The following is a 20,136-nucleotide window of genomic DNA, read 5'->3' as shown; positions in this document are numbered from 1 at the left end:
GCTAGACATGTTCAAGATGTGTCTCCTTGATTACTCCAAGTTAGTGTATAACTGAAAAAGAGGGGAAACATGTATCATTGTATAAGAATAGTTGCTCAAATTTCTAAACCCAACAAAAGAGATGATGGAAAACTTTCTAAGATTCTTTAAAACAAGATTTTTAATAGTTGGGAGCTTTGGCCACCATTTTTGCTGCTCAACTTCATTTAGCTTTATGCCATCAACCGATGATCACATGGGGGCCCGTGAATGGCTGAAAGAGATTTTTCATTGTTGAAGTTGGGATATTGAAACCCTAACCAGGGATTCATTATTCATTGACTTGAACCTAACATACCCCCTTCATATTATTGAACACCTTGAAGTACTTATCCAAGACAATTTCACAAAGCTTGGCAGCACAGTTTCTAGATTGGGAATTGCCATTAAAAAGCCTTTGGGACCACAACTTGATTAATGTGTAGGACCCTTTTGTGGGATCATTATAGAATGCATTTATGGGATTAGATATTGCATTGAAAGTATTCACCTATAATAATCATTCTATTGGAAATGTTGCTTAATTTTTGGTCCCTTAATATTTCATAGAGAATGTTTTAGATGTATTTGGTAGGATTTTATTTCCCCTTTGCCTTGTAGTATTCCTCTAAAGAAAAGAATCCATGGTATGAATTGGAAGTGGTCCAATGTTTGTTTATAACAGAAAGGAAAAATCAAGCAAAAAACAAGTAAATTTCTTTCCTTTTTTCAGCTCAACATGTTAAAACCTCTTGTTGTAATTGTTCTGTTGGTCTGCACCGTTTTTGTGAAACACAGCTAGCCAAAACTAAAACCTTCTAAGAGGTTGGATCAATCAATTTATTTGAATTTTGATTTTGACAAAACCACAACTGCTATTTCGTTTTCAACAGGAGAAGAAAACTCTTGTTATCTCTCCCCTTTTCATCAATAAATAAAGGGTTTTTACCTTTTTTTATACAAAAGATCGCAGTTTGAAAATAATAAAAAATTTATTGACACTAGATTTGAATTCTAAATCTGTTGGTTATTATCATATAAACCAAATGAATTAAGCTTTGAGTTTGTTTTACCTAATTTAGTTTTCATTACCAAATATATGTTAAAATCTTCAACAATTAGATATTTTTCTCAAAAGATAAATATTCATAAAAATTACTATTTATCATACATATGCTAAGTATCATAAAAAAAAAAAATCTTATTCCCGGTATAGTTTTAAGGGAAAATTTTTTTACATTTGACATTTTTGAAATGTGAAGTAAGAGAGAAAAGAGGACATAGTTACCATGTGGTCCTCATGTAGATATGGAGAAGATTTTCTTGCCTCGATCCACAAAGGGAGAGCAGTGGCAATCACTGCATCCTTTCTAGTTTAGAAATCAGAACGTTTAGACTTGAAGCCATGAATAGAAAGTGGACTCAAAGTTTTGTGCAAGGTTCATATGCCAAACTATAAAGCAAGAGTGGAAATAGTAAAGAAAATGGATGGATGCTTTCTTTCTTCTTGATCAAGTAATTAATATTCCTTGATTGCACCATTACATTGAAATTTCGGTGAAGAATATTGTTAATTAGTGTTTTTATGGTACCAAATTAAGACATGATCATGCATTAAATAAAGAGTTTTTTTTTTTCAGATGAAGAGTGGACAAAAGAGCTAGTCTTCCAAGGAAAATATGTTTGACTTTTGCTTCTAATGGTAAAGAATGATTTGCTTTGGCTCAAGATTTGTACCATTATCAATCTCATCTTCTAAGTTAAAATTAATTAATAGAGAACCACAACCGTCTCTTCTTTTTTTTTTTCTTTAATAATTGAAGTTGTCAGAAATTGAATCTGATCATTAAAAAATTTTCACATCTTTTTAAGCTTAAATAATCAGCATATTTAAAGAAGGAATAAAACCTCATTTAATCTACCAATTTTTTTCGATTCCAAGAGTTTCCCAATTCTTGTTATGGTAGAATGACAACTCCTCCAAAATGATTGTCGACCATTGGCATTTCCCAACTTGCAAGTTTGCAACAAACATGTAAAAAAGTAGATTAATTTATATTAATAAACAATTAATAATTTACTTGTTACCATAGAGTTTTCGATTTGCAAGTGTTAAAAATCGAATTTCAATCTTACAATAATAGATATTTAAATCACTAATCTTTTGTCATAGCTAAAACTTTAACAAGATTATTTTCTAAAATTAAGAAAATTATCCATGTGATAAAAATAGATTGCTTTCTAAGAGTTGGATTGTTAAATTTTGAGATTCAATCTCAAAATTTGAACCATCATTAAGTTTATTTAATGCCTAATTAGTATTTGTATTTGTATTTACCCTAAAATACAAGTACTAATAATTAATAAATTTTGGGTGTTTAAGAGTGTAAAATTTTAAATTTTAATCACTAAAATTAAAAATTTAATATTCTATCAACAAGTCATGCGAGCTATTAGCTAATAATTAATAATATTGATGGAAAGTCGAAGTAGTCTAAAAGTCACTATCTAAACCAACTTCACTCATGTCCTCCATCATGAATCCATAAGTTAGGCTTGGAATAGTTTAAAATTGTTATTATATTGCATTCTATTTATTTTCTTCATTCCAAATAAAATATTACACTTTACTTTGATGAATCAAAGAAATTGATAAAATTTTTAATATTTTTAACTTAAATTTTTGAAAAAAAATCCCTAAATTTATGAAAATAAAATAATTTTTAAGTTGAAAATACCAAAAAAAAAAAGGAATAGTGGAAGTTCAAAGTTTAAACAAGAAAACAAACATTGTTTAGAGACATTGCAATTGATGAAAAGTATGTAAGACACATAAAATTTAAAAGTTAACGTGTAAATTGGTCTTTAAAACTATATTACTTTTCATAATTTGGTACCTATAAAAAAACAAAAATTAACAATTTGGTACCTTAATTTTGCTTCCATCAAGCACTTCGCACCATTTATTAATGATGTTTAGTAAAATGATGATATGCCGAATATTAATCAACGAAAATGCATCATGTGTCATGATTTTATTTACTAATTTCTTGTCACATCAACATATTATTAACGGTGTTGATATTTGAGGCGAATAAGATGACAAAATAAAAATCGAAATATTAAATTATGATTTTTTGTATAAATATCAAATCACGAAAAATTATATAATTTAGAAGCTAAATTAGATATTAATTCAAAATTTAAACAAGAATAATATAAATGACAAAAAGCTATCTATAACACAAAGAACAAGCATAAAAAGATTGAAAATACTAGTAATTAACAGACAATAAGAGTTCCCCTTTGTACTTTTGTTTACTCTATTTTCCATCCTTTATTCACACTAAGATTTTATATCCTTTCAGTCTCTCCTTGCTTGCAACTTAGCCTAACGCCTTTATTCACCACCATTAATAATCCCTTTCAAAAGGTCCCTCTCTCTCTCTCTCTCTCTAATGCATTTGCCCTCCTTTCATTCACATGAAAAAGAAAAAAAAAATTAATGGTTAATGGAGTCTGAACCTTACAATTGACTATCATTTCTTATTATTCCTTCAGCTTTACTATATAATACACCACTTAGAAGAGGAAGAAGAAGAGGAAAAAAAACCAAAACCAAATACTAGAAAAGATAGGTAGTGGTTGTTTACTTTTATAAATAGAGACCTCTCAACCCTTCCTGCTTCCATATTCTGCAACTCTTCTGGTCATATTTGTAGCAAAAAAGAAAAGAAGAGAGAAAAACCTCAAAACCCTTTTTTTTTTTTGTTTCTGTTCTTAATTGTCATACTTGTCCTTGCTTTCCTTTCCTCTCCAGGTTAGTCAGCTATAAACTGAAACATAATCCTTCTAATCATTTTCATTGCTTCACTTCTTTGGGGTTTCAATCAATTTTTTTTTTTTTTCACTTCACACCCATCCAATCTTAGCTCTTCTTGATCATCACCATATGAGCTTACTTGATTTTATACATATATATATATATGTATGTATATATATATATATATATATTTATAGTTTTGCTAACGTTTTCTTTTCCTGAAAACTTAGCAGCAAGATAGTAAATGTTGTTTACATTTAGATGGTGTTTGTTTTAGAGATCATTCTTTGCTTTATCATGGATTTTTCTCTTTGTTCAGTTAGCAACCATGGTGTACCCTAATGAATCCCGGGAGACCTCTCTCCAGAAGAAAATGGGAAGGGGAAAGATAGAGATCAAGCGGATCGAAAACACAACGAATCGTCAAGTCACCTTCTGCAAGAGGCGCAATGGTTTGCTCAAAAAGGCTTATGAGTTATCAGTTCTTTGTGATGCTGAGGTTGCCCTGATTGTCTTCTCCAGCCGTGGCCGTCTCTATGAGTATGCTAATAATAGGTTTGCAGCTCTAATTTCATCTTTACAAGTTTATCACCCTTTTTTCCTTCCTGTAACCAAAAAAATTTCCATCAGTTTTTAAGTTCAAAGGGGATTTTGTTTTGAAAAGTAGAATGAAAATTTTGTCAGAAAGAGATATTGGTGTCAGCTGGGTGAAGATTTTGGTTTTGAAACAGATCTTTGTGTTGATTTAAGTAAAAGAGATTAATTATTAATATAATTTTTATATATTTTGGTAAGGCTAGATTGAATCCTCTCAAACTAAGATTCACTTGTCTTTCTTTCTTCTATTTTTTTTTTTACTTGTATAAGCTTTTGGCTTTTGAGCTCTTTTTTTTTTCTTTTTTGCAAGCTGTTTACAGATGTGGTGCAATAGATAGAAATAGAGAAGAGCCTGTAAGAATATAATATGTTTGCAGGCCTGTGAGATCATCCTCCTTTCTCCTCCATTGTTGTTAAAAGTTTCTGTTTTTGAGTCTTTCTCTTTTGTCTTGGCTGAGCCTGTGTCAACCGTGGGGCTAAGATAAGGGCCTAAAACAAAGTTGTCATGCTTCCATTAGCTCCAAGCTCTCTTGACACTTCCTTAATGACATGTCAGTACTTAAACAACAAGAAAGCAAAAGTACTTACCCCATCTCAGAAATCTCATTAGGGTTTCCAAAACCCAGATTTTTGTTTTCCATTGGAAACATGTTAAGACTCCATTTTCCAACCAATTACAGCCGAATCAAGCCTCAACTAATCACATCAAAATTAGGGTTCTTCTGACACGAAATTTCCCTAAATCCCACTTTGCACCACGTGAGTTCCCCTTCTTCTCAGTCAAGCATAACCAAATTAGGGTTTTTTATTTTTATTATTAACCAAACGAGGCTAACAACTCGCCCCAAGACTTTTAATTGGTAACCCGTAAAATCAAGTGAAGTAATATTTCCGCAACCAATCACAACGTACTCACCAAAATTTTACATTTTGCTTTCTTTTTTATCAGCCCTTGGTTTTCTTTTTGGTACTGTTAAGTCTATCTAGGGTTTTCATGAGATTAGGTTGGTTTTTTGCCTTGGTTACAGAATCTTTTGGTCACGTCACGCATGATTTTTTCAGGTTCTTGACTACTGACAAATGGGTTATTTGACAAGATTCCATAACTGGGTTTCTCTTCTTTTTCTTTTTTTTTTCATCATTTCAATCCCAAATTTATCTTAGATATGAGACATGGATCAAATACCAAACAGCCCCCCCTTTTTTTTTCTATCTGTCTTCTCACATCTCTCTTTCTCACTCTGGTAAAATTCTTTTACAAAAGCTAATTCTGTGGAAAAAGAGTGGATTGAGCCAATGAAAATATAGTTCAACTGCTGAAAGGGTCATCATCATTATAATGACTCACTGTTGGCATTATAAGGTGAAGCTTTGCGGTTTGCATTTGTTGAAGATCTTGCATAGATATATTCGTGCAAGTTTAGAGAGAGAGAGAGTTCTGGGGAAAAAAAAAGTAGAAAAAAGTGAAGTCAGCAGTGTTGTTTCAAAGAGACAACGTACGACAACTGCGAGCCAATGGGAGAGTTCTGAGCTTTTGGCCTTTTGCCGAAAATGTAACTATGGCTGCCGAAATGGACGCCATGATGTACTCAGAGTTTCAGACAGGACAGAAGCTCAAATAATCTCTTTTGGCTTTTACTTTAGCCCTTTAAAATATTATTAAAACCTTAGATTTTTACACTATTTTTTTATATCAAACGAGGTGGTTAATAACTAAAACAACGTTGGACTTAAGAGTATTATCCATTGCGTAATGGGCTTCTGACACCTGGCACAAGTTTTGACCATAGAAAGCTCTGAGCCAATCCTACTGTTAGAACAGTGTCAGCGTAGCTGAGACAGCCAATCACGGGCTCGACGAAATTAAGGTATCAGCACCATCGAGGAAATTTAAATAGTTGGGGTGACTAGGGTCTTATCAAGTAAATAAACTTGGCTATTCATGGTTTCGTATTAGAATCAGTTAACTGAGAAAGTTGGTTGATTTGACCATTAAGCTACCCATTAGGTATAATGATGATAATGTTCCAATCAGAACACTATTTGCTTTATTATAAACTTGATTCAGTGTTTCAATTTTCTTTTTAGTTGAAAATTCTTCCCACATGGTGACATTGCCACAGATTGGTAATATTGTTCTCACAAAAGCATTTTATGAATGTTTTGTAGATCTTCTTAGTCTGAGGTCATTACGACAATTTCGCTAAATTTAGCCTGGTTTTGTAATGCAAGTGCCGAAGTTTTATAATTCCATTACTGAATAGTGATGTAGATTTATTAACAGGGTAATATCTTGTGATGTTGCTCATCTAATTTTATCTATGAAGAACCTTCACGGTTCACATTTCTTCTGGGAGCAGTTCTCTTTATGTTTCATGGAATACCTTGATGTGTTTATATATATAGTTGTGAAAGATTTCACATATTCTAGATTTTACATATTCTAACATCTCATCTAATTGATAAATTAATGTAGTAAAAGTAACCACTTACATGTAGACATTCATTCATAGCATTATCTGTATTATGTGCCTTGATTGTAGATTTAATTTGTTTTATGTAATTAACAATGTTTGAAGTGTTAAAACAATAATTGAGAGGTACAAAAAAGCTTCTGCAGATTCTTCCAATACTGGGTCAGTTTCTGAAGCTACTGCTCAGGTATAAAGTCATCAATCTCTCTTCTTTTGCTTTTCTTTTACATATTGGAATACATAGAATTATAAAATAAAAAGTAACCCTCTTTTTTCATTTAGATGTCCCCATGAGAACATCAATCATATATATTTATAAAGTCACATAAATGAAACCATAATGGATGAGTGGCAGTATGGATAGGAGAAATTGATTAACTTCTGATTGTCATGATAAAATAGTCTTTGTTTACAATCACAAGTCCCCCACACCCTTGAGTTCTGTATTATTACATGTTTTTTGTTAAGATATAATTGTGCATCAAAACTAAATTGTATCTCATTGTCTAAAGTTTCATCTTAAATGCAGTTTATGAAAATTGGAAAGCTCAGGTTTTGTGTATATTTAGTTTTTTTTTTTAAGGAAAAATTTGAGTTTAATTATAAACATTAAGACAAGTTAATTACGAAGAAAAAAGAAAAACCTTATGCTAAGTACAAATTAAAGCCTATTTTCATATGAAAAATCTCACATACTTAAGTGGTATACATTCAATTCTAGTTATTGATGACCTGAGTTAAACTAATTCCATGCGGATGTAAATCTCAGTTCTACCAGCAAGAAGCTGACAAACTACGCAAACAAATTCGAAATTTGCAGGATACAAACAGGTTATCTCATGGGATCTTCATTCGGTTCCATCATTCATGATTTTGTTTTGGAACCCTTTTCTTAAACAATGCTATATGTTTTCAGGCATATGTTAGGTGAGTCACTGGGATCATTGCCAATGAAAGATCTTAAGAGCTTGGGGACTCGTTTAGAAAAAGGACTTAGCAGAATCCGTGCCAAAAAGGTCTCGTCTCTAACTGACATTTTATATCTCTAAAAATAATTCCTTCAAAATGACAATGCAAAATTTGATTTTTATTCCTAGGTTTGCGATTGCCACTGACAATTTTCCCTTTTTTTTTTTTAATTTTCTTCCTCTAAATTCTACCAGAATGAGCTGCTGTTTGCAGAAATTGAGTATATGCAGAAAAGGGTAAGAATTTTTGGCACTCATGTTGCTCTTTAAATCACATTTAATCGAAAATTATTAATTGCCTGAGTATGGTATAATGCAATAATTTTGCCAACTTAGCGATGGCCATCAGTTAAAAGGGATCCGAAAGGTATGGGGTGATCTCTTTATACTGATGCATGATGTATCAGAATATGTCTATTTTTGTTTTTATCTTGTGATTAGTACAAAAAGCCTGAAATACAAGGAGCTATAGCTTCTGATGGTGGAGCTTTCAGTAGTCCAAATATGGCAAATTTCGAGCTCCATTTACTTAATTACTGATAGAAATACAAGCAGTTCCATCTTAACCTGAAACTTTTGTATTCCAACTGTATGCAATACTATATTTAATCCCTTCACGGATAAAATTGTACTTTTTCCTTAGATTTATAATGCCTTGATCTGGCAAAGGAATGCCATATAGGAATAGTGCATACTATTTTTTTAAAACCATTTCACAAGGCTACCTGATAATGCTATTCTTTTTTGTTGACAAAATTGTCCATTGCAGGAAATTGACTTGCAAAACAATAACCAACTTCTCCGAGCAAAGGTTCTCTCTTTTCTTTCCTTTGTGTACGAGTGGTGCAGTACTGTTTTGCTGTCTTTGTATTTAGCAATCATAGAAACATTAATGACTCGAGGACCTCTTTACTTTATGCTGCAGATAGCTGAGAATGAAAGGAAGCAGCAGAACATGAATTTGATGCCAGGAGGGTCTAACTTTGAGGTCATGCATTCTCAGCCTTTTGACTCTCGGAACTTCTTTCAAATCAATGCGTTACAACCCGCTAATCATTACCCCCATCAGGACCAGATGGCTCTTCAATTAGTGTAAGAATCTTTCACATCATTTTTTTGGGGGACAATGCACATCAAAATTACATAATCATCATGCACCATTTACCGTATTTTTCATGAAACAACACATGATCCGTAGCCCGCCATCCCAGAGTTTTATCATATATCTCAATATTTCATCATGGAAATGTTAATTATTAAGACATAATGATGATTCTAAATGACCATATATAATGGAAACAATCCCATTTGACCTTAACAAGTTGTTTCTATGCCTGTGCAGCTAAGATTCTGGTGAATTATGTGGTGCTTTCTACTGTTTCTGGTTTAGTGAAGAACACCTTAGTATTCTGTTAGATGAAAGCTACCAGTATCATGAAAATGCTATAAGGGCAGGAATCAACTTCCATTAAATAGAGTACCGTAAAATTGTTCTGCCATTTTTTAGCTATGTATAGTGTGTAAGACTGATAAGCATGTTTGTCGGACAAGAAGTCTTCTCTTCCATATGTTTAGAATCCTTTCATATATATACTGGCATGTTTACATTATCCGTAGTTTTTTTACTAATGTCTATTTTTCTTTGCTGTCTCAAAATTTAGAGTTGAATTTAAAGGTCAGGAACAAACACAAAGACAAGATTTGTGTCCTTTAACTTTCAGTTTTTGTAGTTTCTAGTTCCTAGAAATCATGAAAAGTTCACTGCCATTAGTTTTATACAGATACCCTTAAAACCCAAGTCTGGTTAATGAAAATGGAGTTATTATATAATATATCCCACAAAAATCTTTCTCCTAAAAGTGCCGCAATTATTATTTTTAGAGTCTCGTGTACTCTGATCAGGTGTTCCAAAACCAAAAGCCATTGAGCATTATAACTGATGATACAAACCAAAATTTTACATTAATTACTTTCACAAAGATACATCCAGAAATGATGAGGCTTTTTTAGACTCTGATATTCGAAACTATAATGAAATGCCACTTCCCTTAGAAAACATTGACACACTAATGATTGTAACAAAATTAGAAACTATAGAAAAATAGTGTGAATAATATGATATGAATAATCTATCATTTATTTATAAATTATTATTATCCCATCAAAGTCTCATCTCCATCTTCAGAGCTGTGCAAGACGGCGGATATCAATCGGGTAAGCATCGGAGGAAGACTGAGCACTGTATGATCTTCTTCCAATGATCACATTAGCAGCCTCACTTGGATGAAAAGCATCCCAAAACAAATACTCATCCCTATTTTGGCAAGGAATTTGGAATGGCAAGCAGGTAATTTGCCCATTGTTCCTCCCCACCCCACAACACCCTGCATTTGTTACCTTAAAACCTGAAATTCACAATGGCAAATCAACCCAATATTAATATATTAGTTTTTAGGATACTCAGTGTCAATAGTGTTTTTCATAAAATATATATTTACCGTAAGCTGCAGGATTGCTTGTTATGTCTTGGAAAATTCCGTAAGCATTAATGTAGATGAATTTTGCGTCAGAATTAGCATTGTTGAATTGATCAACAAGACCTCTAAGCTTGTTATTAAAAATCCGTTTGGCAGCATTGATTCTCTCCACACAAGTTCTACCATCTCTGCTATTTTGAGCCAATTCATTTGGGCTGCACCCAATCTGACCCAAGCCGATCAGCACAAACTTCCTTGCTCCATAATTGTACAAAGTCTGAAACATACATCCAAAGCGTTTTGTCATAGTCATGAAAGGATTTTAGTGGGAAAAAAAAAGTGGAAATATGTAAAGATGTCAATGGAAAATACTAACCTGAAGCTGCTGAGTGTATTGTTGAATAAGAACATTAGCATATTGCTCGGGGCTGTATTGCCTGCTGGTTGAGTAATAAAGAGGCATGAAATAGTTGTTCAGGTAGTCGTTGCTGCCCATTCCGATTGAGTAAATACACTTGCTCAAATAATTTGCTGCTGTGTCTTCATCACCTAGCAAGTTGACCACTTGTGAAACTGTGCGTTGGTAATTTCTAACTTGCCCGCTAAAACTGATCCGAGCTCCCTGGTAATGATGCAGATAATAAAGCTTGGATATTGATTTGATGCAATAATTATAGGAAGAAACTATCCAAAGTTAAACTAATTACCAGTTGTCGGCCGGTCTCTTCTCTGATTCCGGCAGCCGCGGATGCATAGTTAACTCCCCCGAGTATTTGTCTACCTCTTGCGGTTGAGTATGGAGGAATGTAATTGTCAAACCCCAAAAGTTCAGCTGCACATAAAAAAATAAAGCTAAATCGACAATGGTCGTTTTTCTAGTAGTTAATTTTTGATATATCAAGTGGGGTTGATATTATAACATGCCACTACTACACTACTGTTGAAGCTTCAAAAATAAACACTGCAAACATCCGAATTTGTCTATTCAATCTGTTGCTTTGAAAGAGACAATAGTAAAAGAAAAACCCAAAGATTAATTGGTCAAACAGATGAAGAAAAAGAAATGAAATTAGAGTCTCACCTATGACATCGACCGTAGTTTTACCATTGGAAAACCTTCCGGTTGGTCCATTAGGGAAGTCGATGCCATAAGGCAAATAATTAGCCCTTGCCAATGATAACAATTGATTGTTATTCCCATTATCCACCAAGGAATCCCCAAAAATAAAGTAACAAGGAACTTGAGGTGCTCCTCTAACCCCAAAGCACAAACTCAAAACCAACACTACCCCAAAGACCCCATACCATTTCTCCATATTAACCAAATTGTAAGAATCAAAATCTCAAAAAAAGAAAGAATGGATGACACCAAAAGAATGATGGAAATGTGTGATAGTAAGCCTATGGGAATGATGGCATCTAACAGGTAAGTATATATAAAGAGAGAAGGGAGAAGGAAAGAGATGATTACTCATTCAATCATAGGCAAATGATATTGTTTTTAGCTTGTACAGTTGAAAAAAAGTAGGTTAGACATTAAATTTCACGCGGACATAGTGTGAGAATCTGTGCTCTAAGAATTTTGTTCCTTTTTATTCTTAAATGTTTGTTTAGTCTAAAGATAAAAAAATTATTGTATGACTATGAAAAAGTTATTCCTAGTGTTATAATTCTACTTCTATTAATGAAACCACCAAGGGGCCACAATGGTAGTGGCAAACAGGAATAATATAGGTTTTAGAGAGGCTTTTGTGGTGTATTATCATTACCAATAAATGGAATCGGCTATAGAAACATGATTAGTTTACGAGTGAAAAAGAATGCACTCAACTGATAAGTATTACGATTCATTTTGTTTCATTTTAATATAAAATCTTATATCATCATTTATACACTTAAAAAAATTGAGTTTGGATCATTTTCTCTCTCCAATAAAAATAATTTTTGTTCTTGTTTATATTTGCATGTTATTAGAATATTGAATTAATTGATATAACAATCATTATAATGTAAATTTAGGAGTTTATTTGATTCAATCATAAAACAACGTTACAATTTGATAAGTTCAAATTCTATGGCCTGCTGTCCTAATTAATATTGTAGCTACTCCATTCAATGGTGATGTGCACATCGTTTTACACCAATTAAGTTGTTTCATTGGCCCAATTTTTGTTCATATGCTATTAATTTGCCTTCATAACCCCCAACATTTCAACGCCTATATATAAGCCAAAGTGCAGCCTTTATAAACTTGGGAAAATGACAATGGGGTGAGTAAATGGTTAATTTGGTCGGTTCGGTTTGAAAAAATCAATAACCAATTTAACCGATTTTCATTTAACAAATAACTAAACCGATCAAATATTATTAAATAATCGATCATAACCGAACCGATCAAAATCGGTTCGGTTCGATCAGTTTAGTTAAATAACCGATTTTTTTTTATCATTTTTTTCCTATTATGAATAATTATTTAACCATAAATTCAATTCAATAAAATTCAAACTCTAGTATCATTCAAACTAAATTACTAAAGAATTTAATAATTTCAACAATATTTTACCAAAAAATAAAAAATAAAAATATTTATCTCAATTTTTTTATTTTTAATTATTAAAAAATTAATTAATTCGATCAGTATGGTTATCAATTTTAAAAATAAAAAACCGACAGAATTAATCAATTTAATCGATTTAAAAAATCAATTATAATTAAAACCGAATAAACCGAATCGATTTAATCGAATTCACTCGATTTTGATCGATCTAATCAGTTCAAACCGATTTTTGCTCACCTATGACATTACAAAAGTCAATACCCAAAAAGTTTGACATCTTCGTCAACTTGGTCTATACAACTCAATCGCATGCCATTACACTAGCCAATAAAGACCTCTTGTGGTCCTATTCCTATACATATTTTTCCTGCTTTTCCTACTTAATTTTGCGTTTACTTTGATCATCTTCTCAATTCAATGCAGGCATTAATTACAGGGAAACTTATTGAGAAACTGATCGCTCTTTGAAAGGGAAACAAAACCTTTACTTCAATTCAAAACCAGGATATGGTGAAGCTTTACTGAATAAAAATGCTTCGAACAGCAATGAATCTGACGATGCATATATGTATGTCGTTCAAAAATGAACCAATCGGCATGCAGTCATTAATGGTAGTCGGTAGCCATATATATTTAATGTAGGAGAGACTAAGTCATGACGAGTAACATCAGCTGTGTACTTGGTGGCTCGTCGTTGACCGTCTGCGTCGGTCTTACGAGTTCCAAACATTGGTCATGGATCCATGGAGAGAAGTAGCATTTGAATGCTTTATAATCCATTATGTATGCGTTGAATCCTTTTAAGTTTTCCACTAGTTTCCCACCCATATCATCTGCCATATAATGAAAGATGCATTCCCACTCAATGTCAAACCTGTACCTCAAAATCAATGTAATATTATACACCTTGTGATTTGGGGTCATGGCAATTCCATTAATATCTATATAGCAGTCTCCCGATCACATGAACATGGTTGATAATAAAATTCCATTATCAGATGAACTAACCTTTGCGAATATCTATGAACATCTATCTTCTTTTTTGTATCAAGAGCATCTGACTTTTTTTGTTTCAAGTATTGAAACTTATGAAACATGTATGAGGTTCCCATAAGGCAACAATATGATTCTGCTGTAACTGTGAGAGGAACATTGAATATGGCTTTTCTCAAAGAAAAAAAAAAAATTATCAATACGGATATGGGCATCAGGCTGGATAAGATAAGATGTTTTTGATTTGATTTAACCGATCACCCATGACTTATTAATGGCTATTTTCTCTATTTTAGATATTGTATGAAAATGTAAAGTGATTTTGATAATTTAAAATATAATATGATAATAAAATATAAATATAATATAAATAAAAATTATAATATGATTTAAAATTTTAATAATAATTATATATAAAATTAATAAAATTTAAAAAATATATTTTATATTTTTATATTAATATATAATTTTTATATAAAAATTAATATAAATTAATAAATTTTAATATTTTATATAATATAAATACATGGTGGATTTGGAAGAGAGAGAACGAAGACCCAGGGATCAAGGGTGGCAAAGACCCAGTTTGAGCAGCTGAGCCCAAAAGATATGATCTTCAATGCTAAACCTGGGCAGGCAGCTGCATCCCCAAAGCCCACCTTGATGAGCATAAGGCCATTCAATTCAATGAAGCCTCATAACTTTCCAAAGTCAACTAATTCCAAACATATTCTGGGATTTCATTTTAGGAAGAGTTTTGAATTCATAACATTTTGTGAAGAGTTGATAAAAAGTTTATTTGAATTTGAAATTTTTATTTAAACGACTACTAAAATCCAAATTCTACCAATTCAATTTTTTTTTTAAATTAATAGTTTAAACACATCCAATTCAAACCTGTAAAACGGTTCCAATATAAATTGATTTAATTTCAAATAACAATGTACCGATTTTTTAAACACTTTTAAAAGCGGTTAAACATCCGTTTCGAAACCCCAACGATTTTTCCGTAATTCCAAGCGATCTACCTAGCTCTCTCCATCTCAGAGTTGGACCGAATCAACTCGATCAACAACCCCTCTAATTGGTTCAAATTCAAACGACGTCGTGGACTTCCCCGTAATCCGAATCCCTCAAGGCGTAGTTCCAAATGCAGTCCCATCCTACCGACGCCGCGCCGCCTCAGACACCTACCCATTGCCGTATCTCCAGTTTCTCATCCATGACCCGCGCACGATTCGAGCCATTCGGAGCCATTCGCGTCTCCACGTGCGGAGCGCGAGTTGGCCACGCGCGTTAGGAGGGAGTGGGAAAGGGAGACCATGGTTTTGTACTAAGAGTAAGCGATGGAGTTCACTGGCTTTGGTACGGTGGGGTGGTGGTGAGAAGGACGAAAGTTGCGCGGTTGCGCGTGCTGATGAAATCATGGCCGTTGATTTTAAGGCGGTTTTTTACTTTTGACGAGAAGTTCCAACGTGGTTTATAGAGGTGGAGTCGGTTAATTTTGGGCCGAAATAGGGCCTATGTTTGGACTGGGCTTCCTTACGTGCTTTCTTTCACCATTAAGACCCAAAATCCATAAAAATTTTACATTTTTGGCATTACATTTTTTTGCCAAAAATTTGTTTACATATTTAATGTACTTTATTAATTTTATAGATCAACTTAATTTTAGCATAATAATCAATTTCATTTTTATTGGTATAAGAATTGAATTTTTTTTTTTAAAAAAATCTCAATCTAAAACTTTAAAAAATTATAAATTATATAATTTTTTTTTTATAAATGATTGTATAAATCAACTCGATATTTATTTACTATTATGCTAACAATAATTGAACGAAATCGGTGACAAAAAATTCCAAGTCATGGTCATGTTCAATAATTATACATTTGTACATGATATAATTCGTCCTATTATTTAAAGGTCACGTTCATCCAACTTGAATCGAATCATTTTGAATTAAAAAAAATTATTTTGAATTCAATTTAAATTCAAATTTGTATTTAGATTAAGTTGATTTAAATTATCGATTTTTTTATTTAATTTGAATAAATATTTTTTTATTTGAGTCAATTTTATAATATTTAATATCTAAATTTAATAATTTATATATTAATATCATATAAAATATTAATATTTTATATCATGATTCGTATTTATATAAAAATATAAAATATATATTTTTATTATATTAAATTCATATATAATTTTTATTAAAATATTAAATTATATCATATTCACTTTTTTTATATTTTTCATTACACATCACTAAACGATATTTTAAATTATAAAATCTGATCGTACGTTATTCATGAGGCAGCTTCGGGACCGCAAAATTCAGGCATTGCTCATTTTAAACTTGGAATCAAATCGTTAAGGCTAAGGAAGGACCCACTATTTTCTGATTTTTGGGTGGCAACTAGCAATAATGAATTGCCAAAATAATCTTGGGTGAGGTCCATAATACCCACTCTCCCCATCCCCATCTTACTGGTTATTTACTTTCTCATGGTAGCATTTCCTTCACGTGTACTTCTACCGTCCACTATTGCATCCAATAAAATTTTAAATTTGATAACTTATATGAAATATTAAAAATTTATATATTTATTTTATATTTATATAAAAATTATATAATATAATTTGTATCAATATAAAAATATAAAATATATTTTTAATTTATTAAATTTATTTAAAAATTTAAATTATATTATTTTTATATTATATTATTATTATATTATATTTAAAATTATCGTATATACAAAAACCTTCACTTTCCCTTTCTTAGGAATGAAAACTACATGACTTTGAAAAAATAATAAATTTCTTCTAATCTATCTATCCATCATTTTCCAAATGTCCCCTTTTTACTCCATCATTTGCTGATATTATAGCTTTCTTCTTCCCTCAATTTTAGCCATAGAAGGCTTGCCATATTCTTCAACTTTCTTCATCAACTAGATATTTTCTTGAATTTTCTCTTTTTTTTTTCATGGTAATTCCAAATTTAGAATCTTCTTCAAATATCTAATAAATGACAATTTGATTGGGTGGACCAGCATCAAATCATTAGACATAATTTTTTCAAATTACAAGTCAACTTTTGTCACTAAAAAAAGAAGTATTGGATTTGGCCATTTGGGTTGAGTTTAGGTGAAGGATGCCTGACTTGCTTAATGAATTTGTTTTGAGTTAATTAAGCCAAAAAAATTAAATAAATCAAAATCAAGTAAGATTCTTGTCACTTCAATAAGTCTATTTGCACTGAATGGTTTATTTATCCTCTCTCAAGCATAGAAAATATTTTTTTTTTTTGAGAAATATGAGAAAATTACTATATTCAAATTAATTCTTCAAATCTAAAATTATTTTGATTAATATGAAAAAAAAAATCTTTCAATAATTTAAACCTCATTTGATAAATATTTTTTTAATGCTATAAAAAATCTCATGTTATGTCATAATTTTAAATAAAAATTTATTTGACAATAGGATAAAAAAATTTTATTATGTCATAATTATCTTATTTTAATGTCATGTATTTCTTAATTAAATTAAAAATTATCAAATATATTGATAGATTTTTCCACAAATGTAATTAATATCATAATAATATCAGAATGATGATTTCCTAGCTAGACTCAAGTTGAATTATATCACAACTTCGTTTCGGTGCGATTAAATGATTTTTTTTTTGTTTAATTTCACCATGATTTTTCGTTTACGTTACGGTTCATCTTACGTGGCATTAGTTGGAGGAGTAATCTCAACTAGTGAGGAAGGTTTTAGTAACTCACCACATCCTATATTAAACTCTTTTACATTCACTAATTTCTTAAAATTCAATTTTACCCTTTCTTTGAAAATTTATCAAAATTAAAATATTTTGTGAATTTAAAAAATAATATTTTACTTTTACTCAAATTATTAATTTTTTTGTTTAATTGTATCCCTAAATAATTAATTTTTAATATTTTAAATATTAAATAAAATTAAAATATACATTTAAATAATTTTTTAATTTATTTTTAGATTTAAGTGTCTAATAGTCATTCTATATTTACACTTCATTACCATCGTTGCTTTTATATTTAAATATATATTTCATCATTTATTTTAATTTTATCGTTATAATATTTAATATTATCGTTATAATAACTAATTTTATTATTATTATTTTTTTAATTTTACTAAAATTAATTTCATTACCTATCCAAATGAACCCTTATTTTATAATTTTAATTTCATCATTCAAATTAAAGATATTTTTGCTAATTATTATCTAATCAAGCGATTGACCATAAAAACTAAATTTTTTTATTTTCATTTTTAAATAAACAAATAATAAGCTTTTTGCCTAATTTATTAGCTTAGACAATATGATGGAATTAAAATTTTCACATTATTTTTTTTATTTTGTATGTCCAAATCCAAATCTAACAACATTATATTCACATTATAAGAAAACAATACAAAATTGGCATAAATTGATAAATTCTATGCATATTTCATTGTGTAAAGTCCTAATTTTAAAATCTGAAATATTTTTAATGCATATAATACTCTCGAGTCTTGACTTGTATTTATTCATAATAATAATAATAATAACAATAATAATAATAATAATTTCTCATAAATTTAACTATTGAAAATATAGTGTGCTAAGCAAATTTATATATATATATATATATAATTAATTTGTGACTCATGCAATATATAAATTATATTATTTATTTAAATATATGTTTATATTATAAAATTTATATTTTTTCTGCTATTATATCTAAGTTTTTTAAATTTTATGACATAAATAAAATAAAATATTTATTTAATTAACATGTCATAAGAAAATTAAACTTTATTGTTATTATCTTGATCAAAATGTTAAAAATAAATGTGAAAAAAAAAAAGAGAAAATGTTAGATATGGATAAAAAAATAAAAAAAGAATTAAATATAAATATAATATGACTTTTTTAGGAGAACATAAATATTGAATGACGAATCAAATAATAAAAGAAGTATTAACATACATTCACTAAATTATGATTTTGCTCAAAATACTGAAAAAAATATTAATTAAGAAATGTGTGACGAATAAAAAAAATTACATAAAAATAATGTCAAAAGAATTAAACAAAATAAACAAGATTACAAAAATAATATAAATTTTAAAGGAAAATTGAATACTCCGAGAAAAATGACATAACACATTTATATTTGGCATATTTATGGTAAAAAAAATCAATAATTTAATTTATTTTTAAATTTAGCCATATTTTAATTAAAAATTTATTATTTCGTTAATGAATGTTTTGTCATATCTTATTATCTTATTGTTTATGTGATGTGATTCTAACCCACACTTAAGTTTCAATTCACCATCTATATAAAAAATATTGTTCACCCATTTTATTCTTAATTATTTTCTTAAGGAATTTTATAGATAACTACTATTATTCTTATGGTATATAGTATATACATCATAGTATAAATAAATATATAAATAAAGTCCAAAACTTCAAAATTGTTTTACAACATACTTATATAATTTAAATGCGAGATAAAAATTATGAATATGTTCTATATAAAAAATACTTAGATTAATTTTAAATGAGATTTTATTTTTTTTATTGGAATGATCTCAATAATATTATCTCATTAAATGAGGTAAAAATTATAAATTATTTAATATAAAAAAATTTGGATAAATATAATTTTTAAGATTTGCAACATTTTTAAAATTTAAAAAATAAAGTTATTTAGTAGGCGATTACAATTAAAGAATTATCTTATGTGTAAAAATTATAAATTGCCCACATAAGATTATATGTAAGCCAACCTTATTAAGTAAGTACATATCTTATAATATAATATTATATTTGATATATAATTTGTTGTTATGTAAGTTAAAATTTTCAAAAGTGTAATTAATATTAAAATCTTTTGACCAATTGAGTATTAAATCAAATGACATATATGGTGGTCAAATTTTTTAAATTTGTCGAAAAATTTATTCGTATAATATCTTTTTAAATATAATTTAAAAATTAAAAAAATATGTATATGAATCTTCCTTTACAAGTTAAACAATATAAAAATAAATAAAAAATTAAAAAAAATGGCAGTTCACCGAGCAAAGAGGGGACAATTTTTTTTAATTTTATTCCAAGAATCAAGATCCTTCTAGTTTGAAGAATCTCAATCTGGCATTTTTACTCTGAAA

The 20,136-nt window shown here is 29.7% G+C and overlaps 2 protein-coding genes across 6 annotated transcripts; one reads left to right on the top strand and one right to left on the bottom strand.

Moving 5' to 3' along the window:
• Positions 1–3,330: 3,330 nt before the first annotated feature.
• On the top strand, positions 3,331–9,505 carry LOC111278611 (agamous-like MADS-box protein MADS1). Of its 5 annotated transcripts, XM_089764870.1 has the most exons (9): positions 3,385–3,838; positions 4,161–4,396; positions 7,018–7,099; positions 7,682–7,743; positions 7,829–7,928; positions 8,076–8,117; positions 8,650–8,691; positions 8,806–8,972; positions 9,223–9,505. In XM_089764870.1, exons 2-9 carry the CDS (start codon positions 4,170–4,172, stop codon positions 9,224–9,226), a joined length of 726 nt encoding a protein of 241 aa, XP_089620996.1. In that variant the 5' UTR covers positions 3,385–3,838; positions 4,161–4,169; the 3' UTR covers positions 9,227–9,505. The 5 variants fall into 5 exon arrangements, with proteins under 5 accessions (XP_089620998.1, XP_089620996.1, XP_089620995.1 ...); XM_089764872.1 differs by lacking the exon at positions 9,223–9,505 and having other exon boundaries at positions 3,331–3,451; positions 8,806–8,976; XM_089764871.1 differs by lacking the exon at positions 9,223–9,505 and having other exon boundaries at positions 3,477–3,838; positions 8,806–8,976.
• Positions 9,506–10,061: 556 nt separating this feature from the next.
• On the bottom strand, positions 10,062–11,741 carry LOC111278610 (GDSL esterase/lipase At1g29670-like). Its single transcript, XM_022865218.2, has 5 exons — positions 11,439–11,741; positions 11,065–11,189; positions 10,734–10,979; positions 10,379–10,634; positions 10,062–10,285 (listed from the first exon to the last, which is right to left on the bottom strand). Exons 1-5 carry the CDS (start codon positions 11,671–11,673, stop codon positions 10,062–10,064), a joined length of 1,086 nt encoding a protein of 361 aa, XP_022720953.2. The 5' UTR covers positions 11,674–11,741.
• Between the last annotated feature and the right edge of the window lie 8,395 nt (positions 11,742–20,136).

This window comes from Durio zibethinus, chromosome 8 (genome assembly GCF_047325235.1).
Source record: "Durio zibethinus cultivar Kanyao isolate XHJ-2024 chromosome 8, ASM4732523v1, whole genome shotgun sequence".
NCBI lineage: Eukaryota > Viridiplantae > Streptophyta > Magnoliopsida > Malvales > Malvaceae > Durio > Durio zibethinus.
The sequence above is the reverse complement of the archived record's forward strand: the minus strand, read 5'-3'. Positions and strand labels throughout refer to the sequence as shown.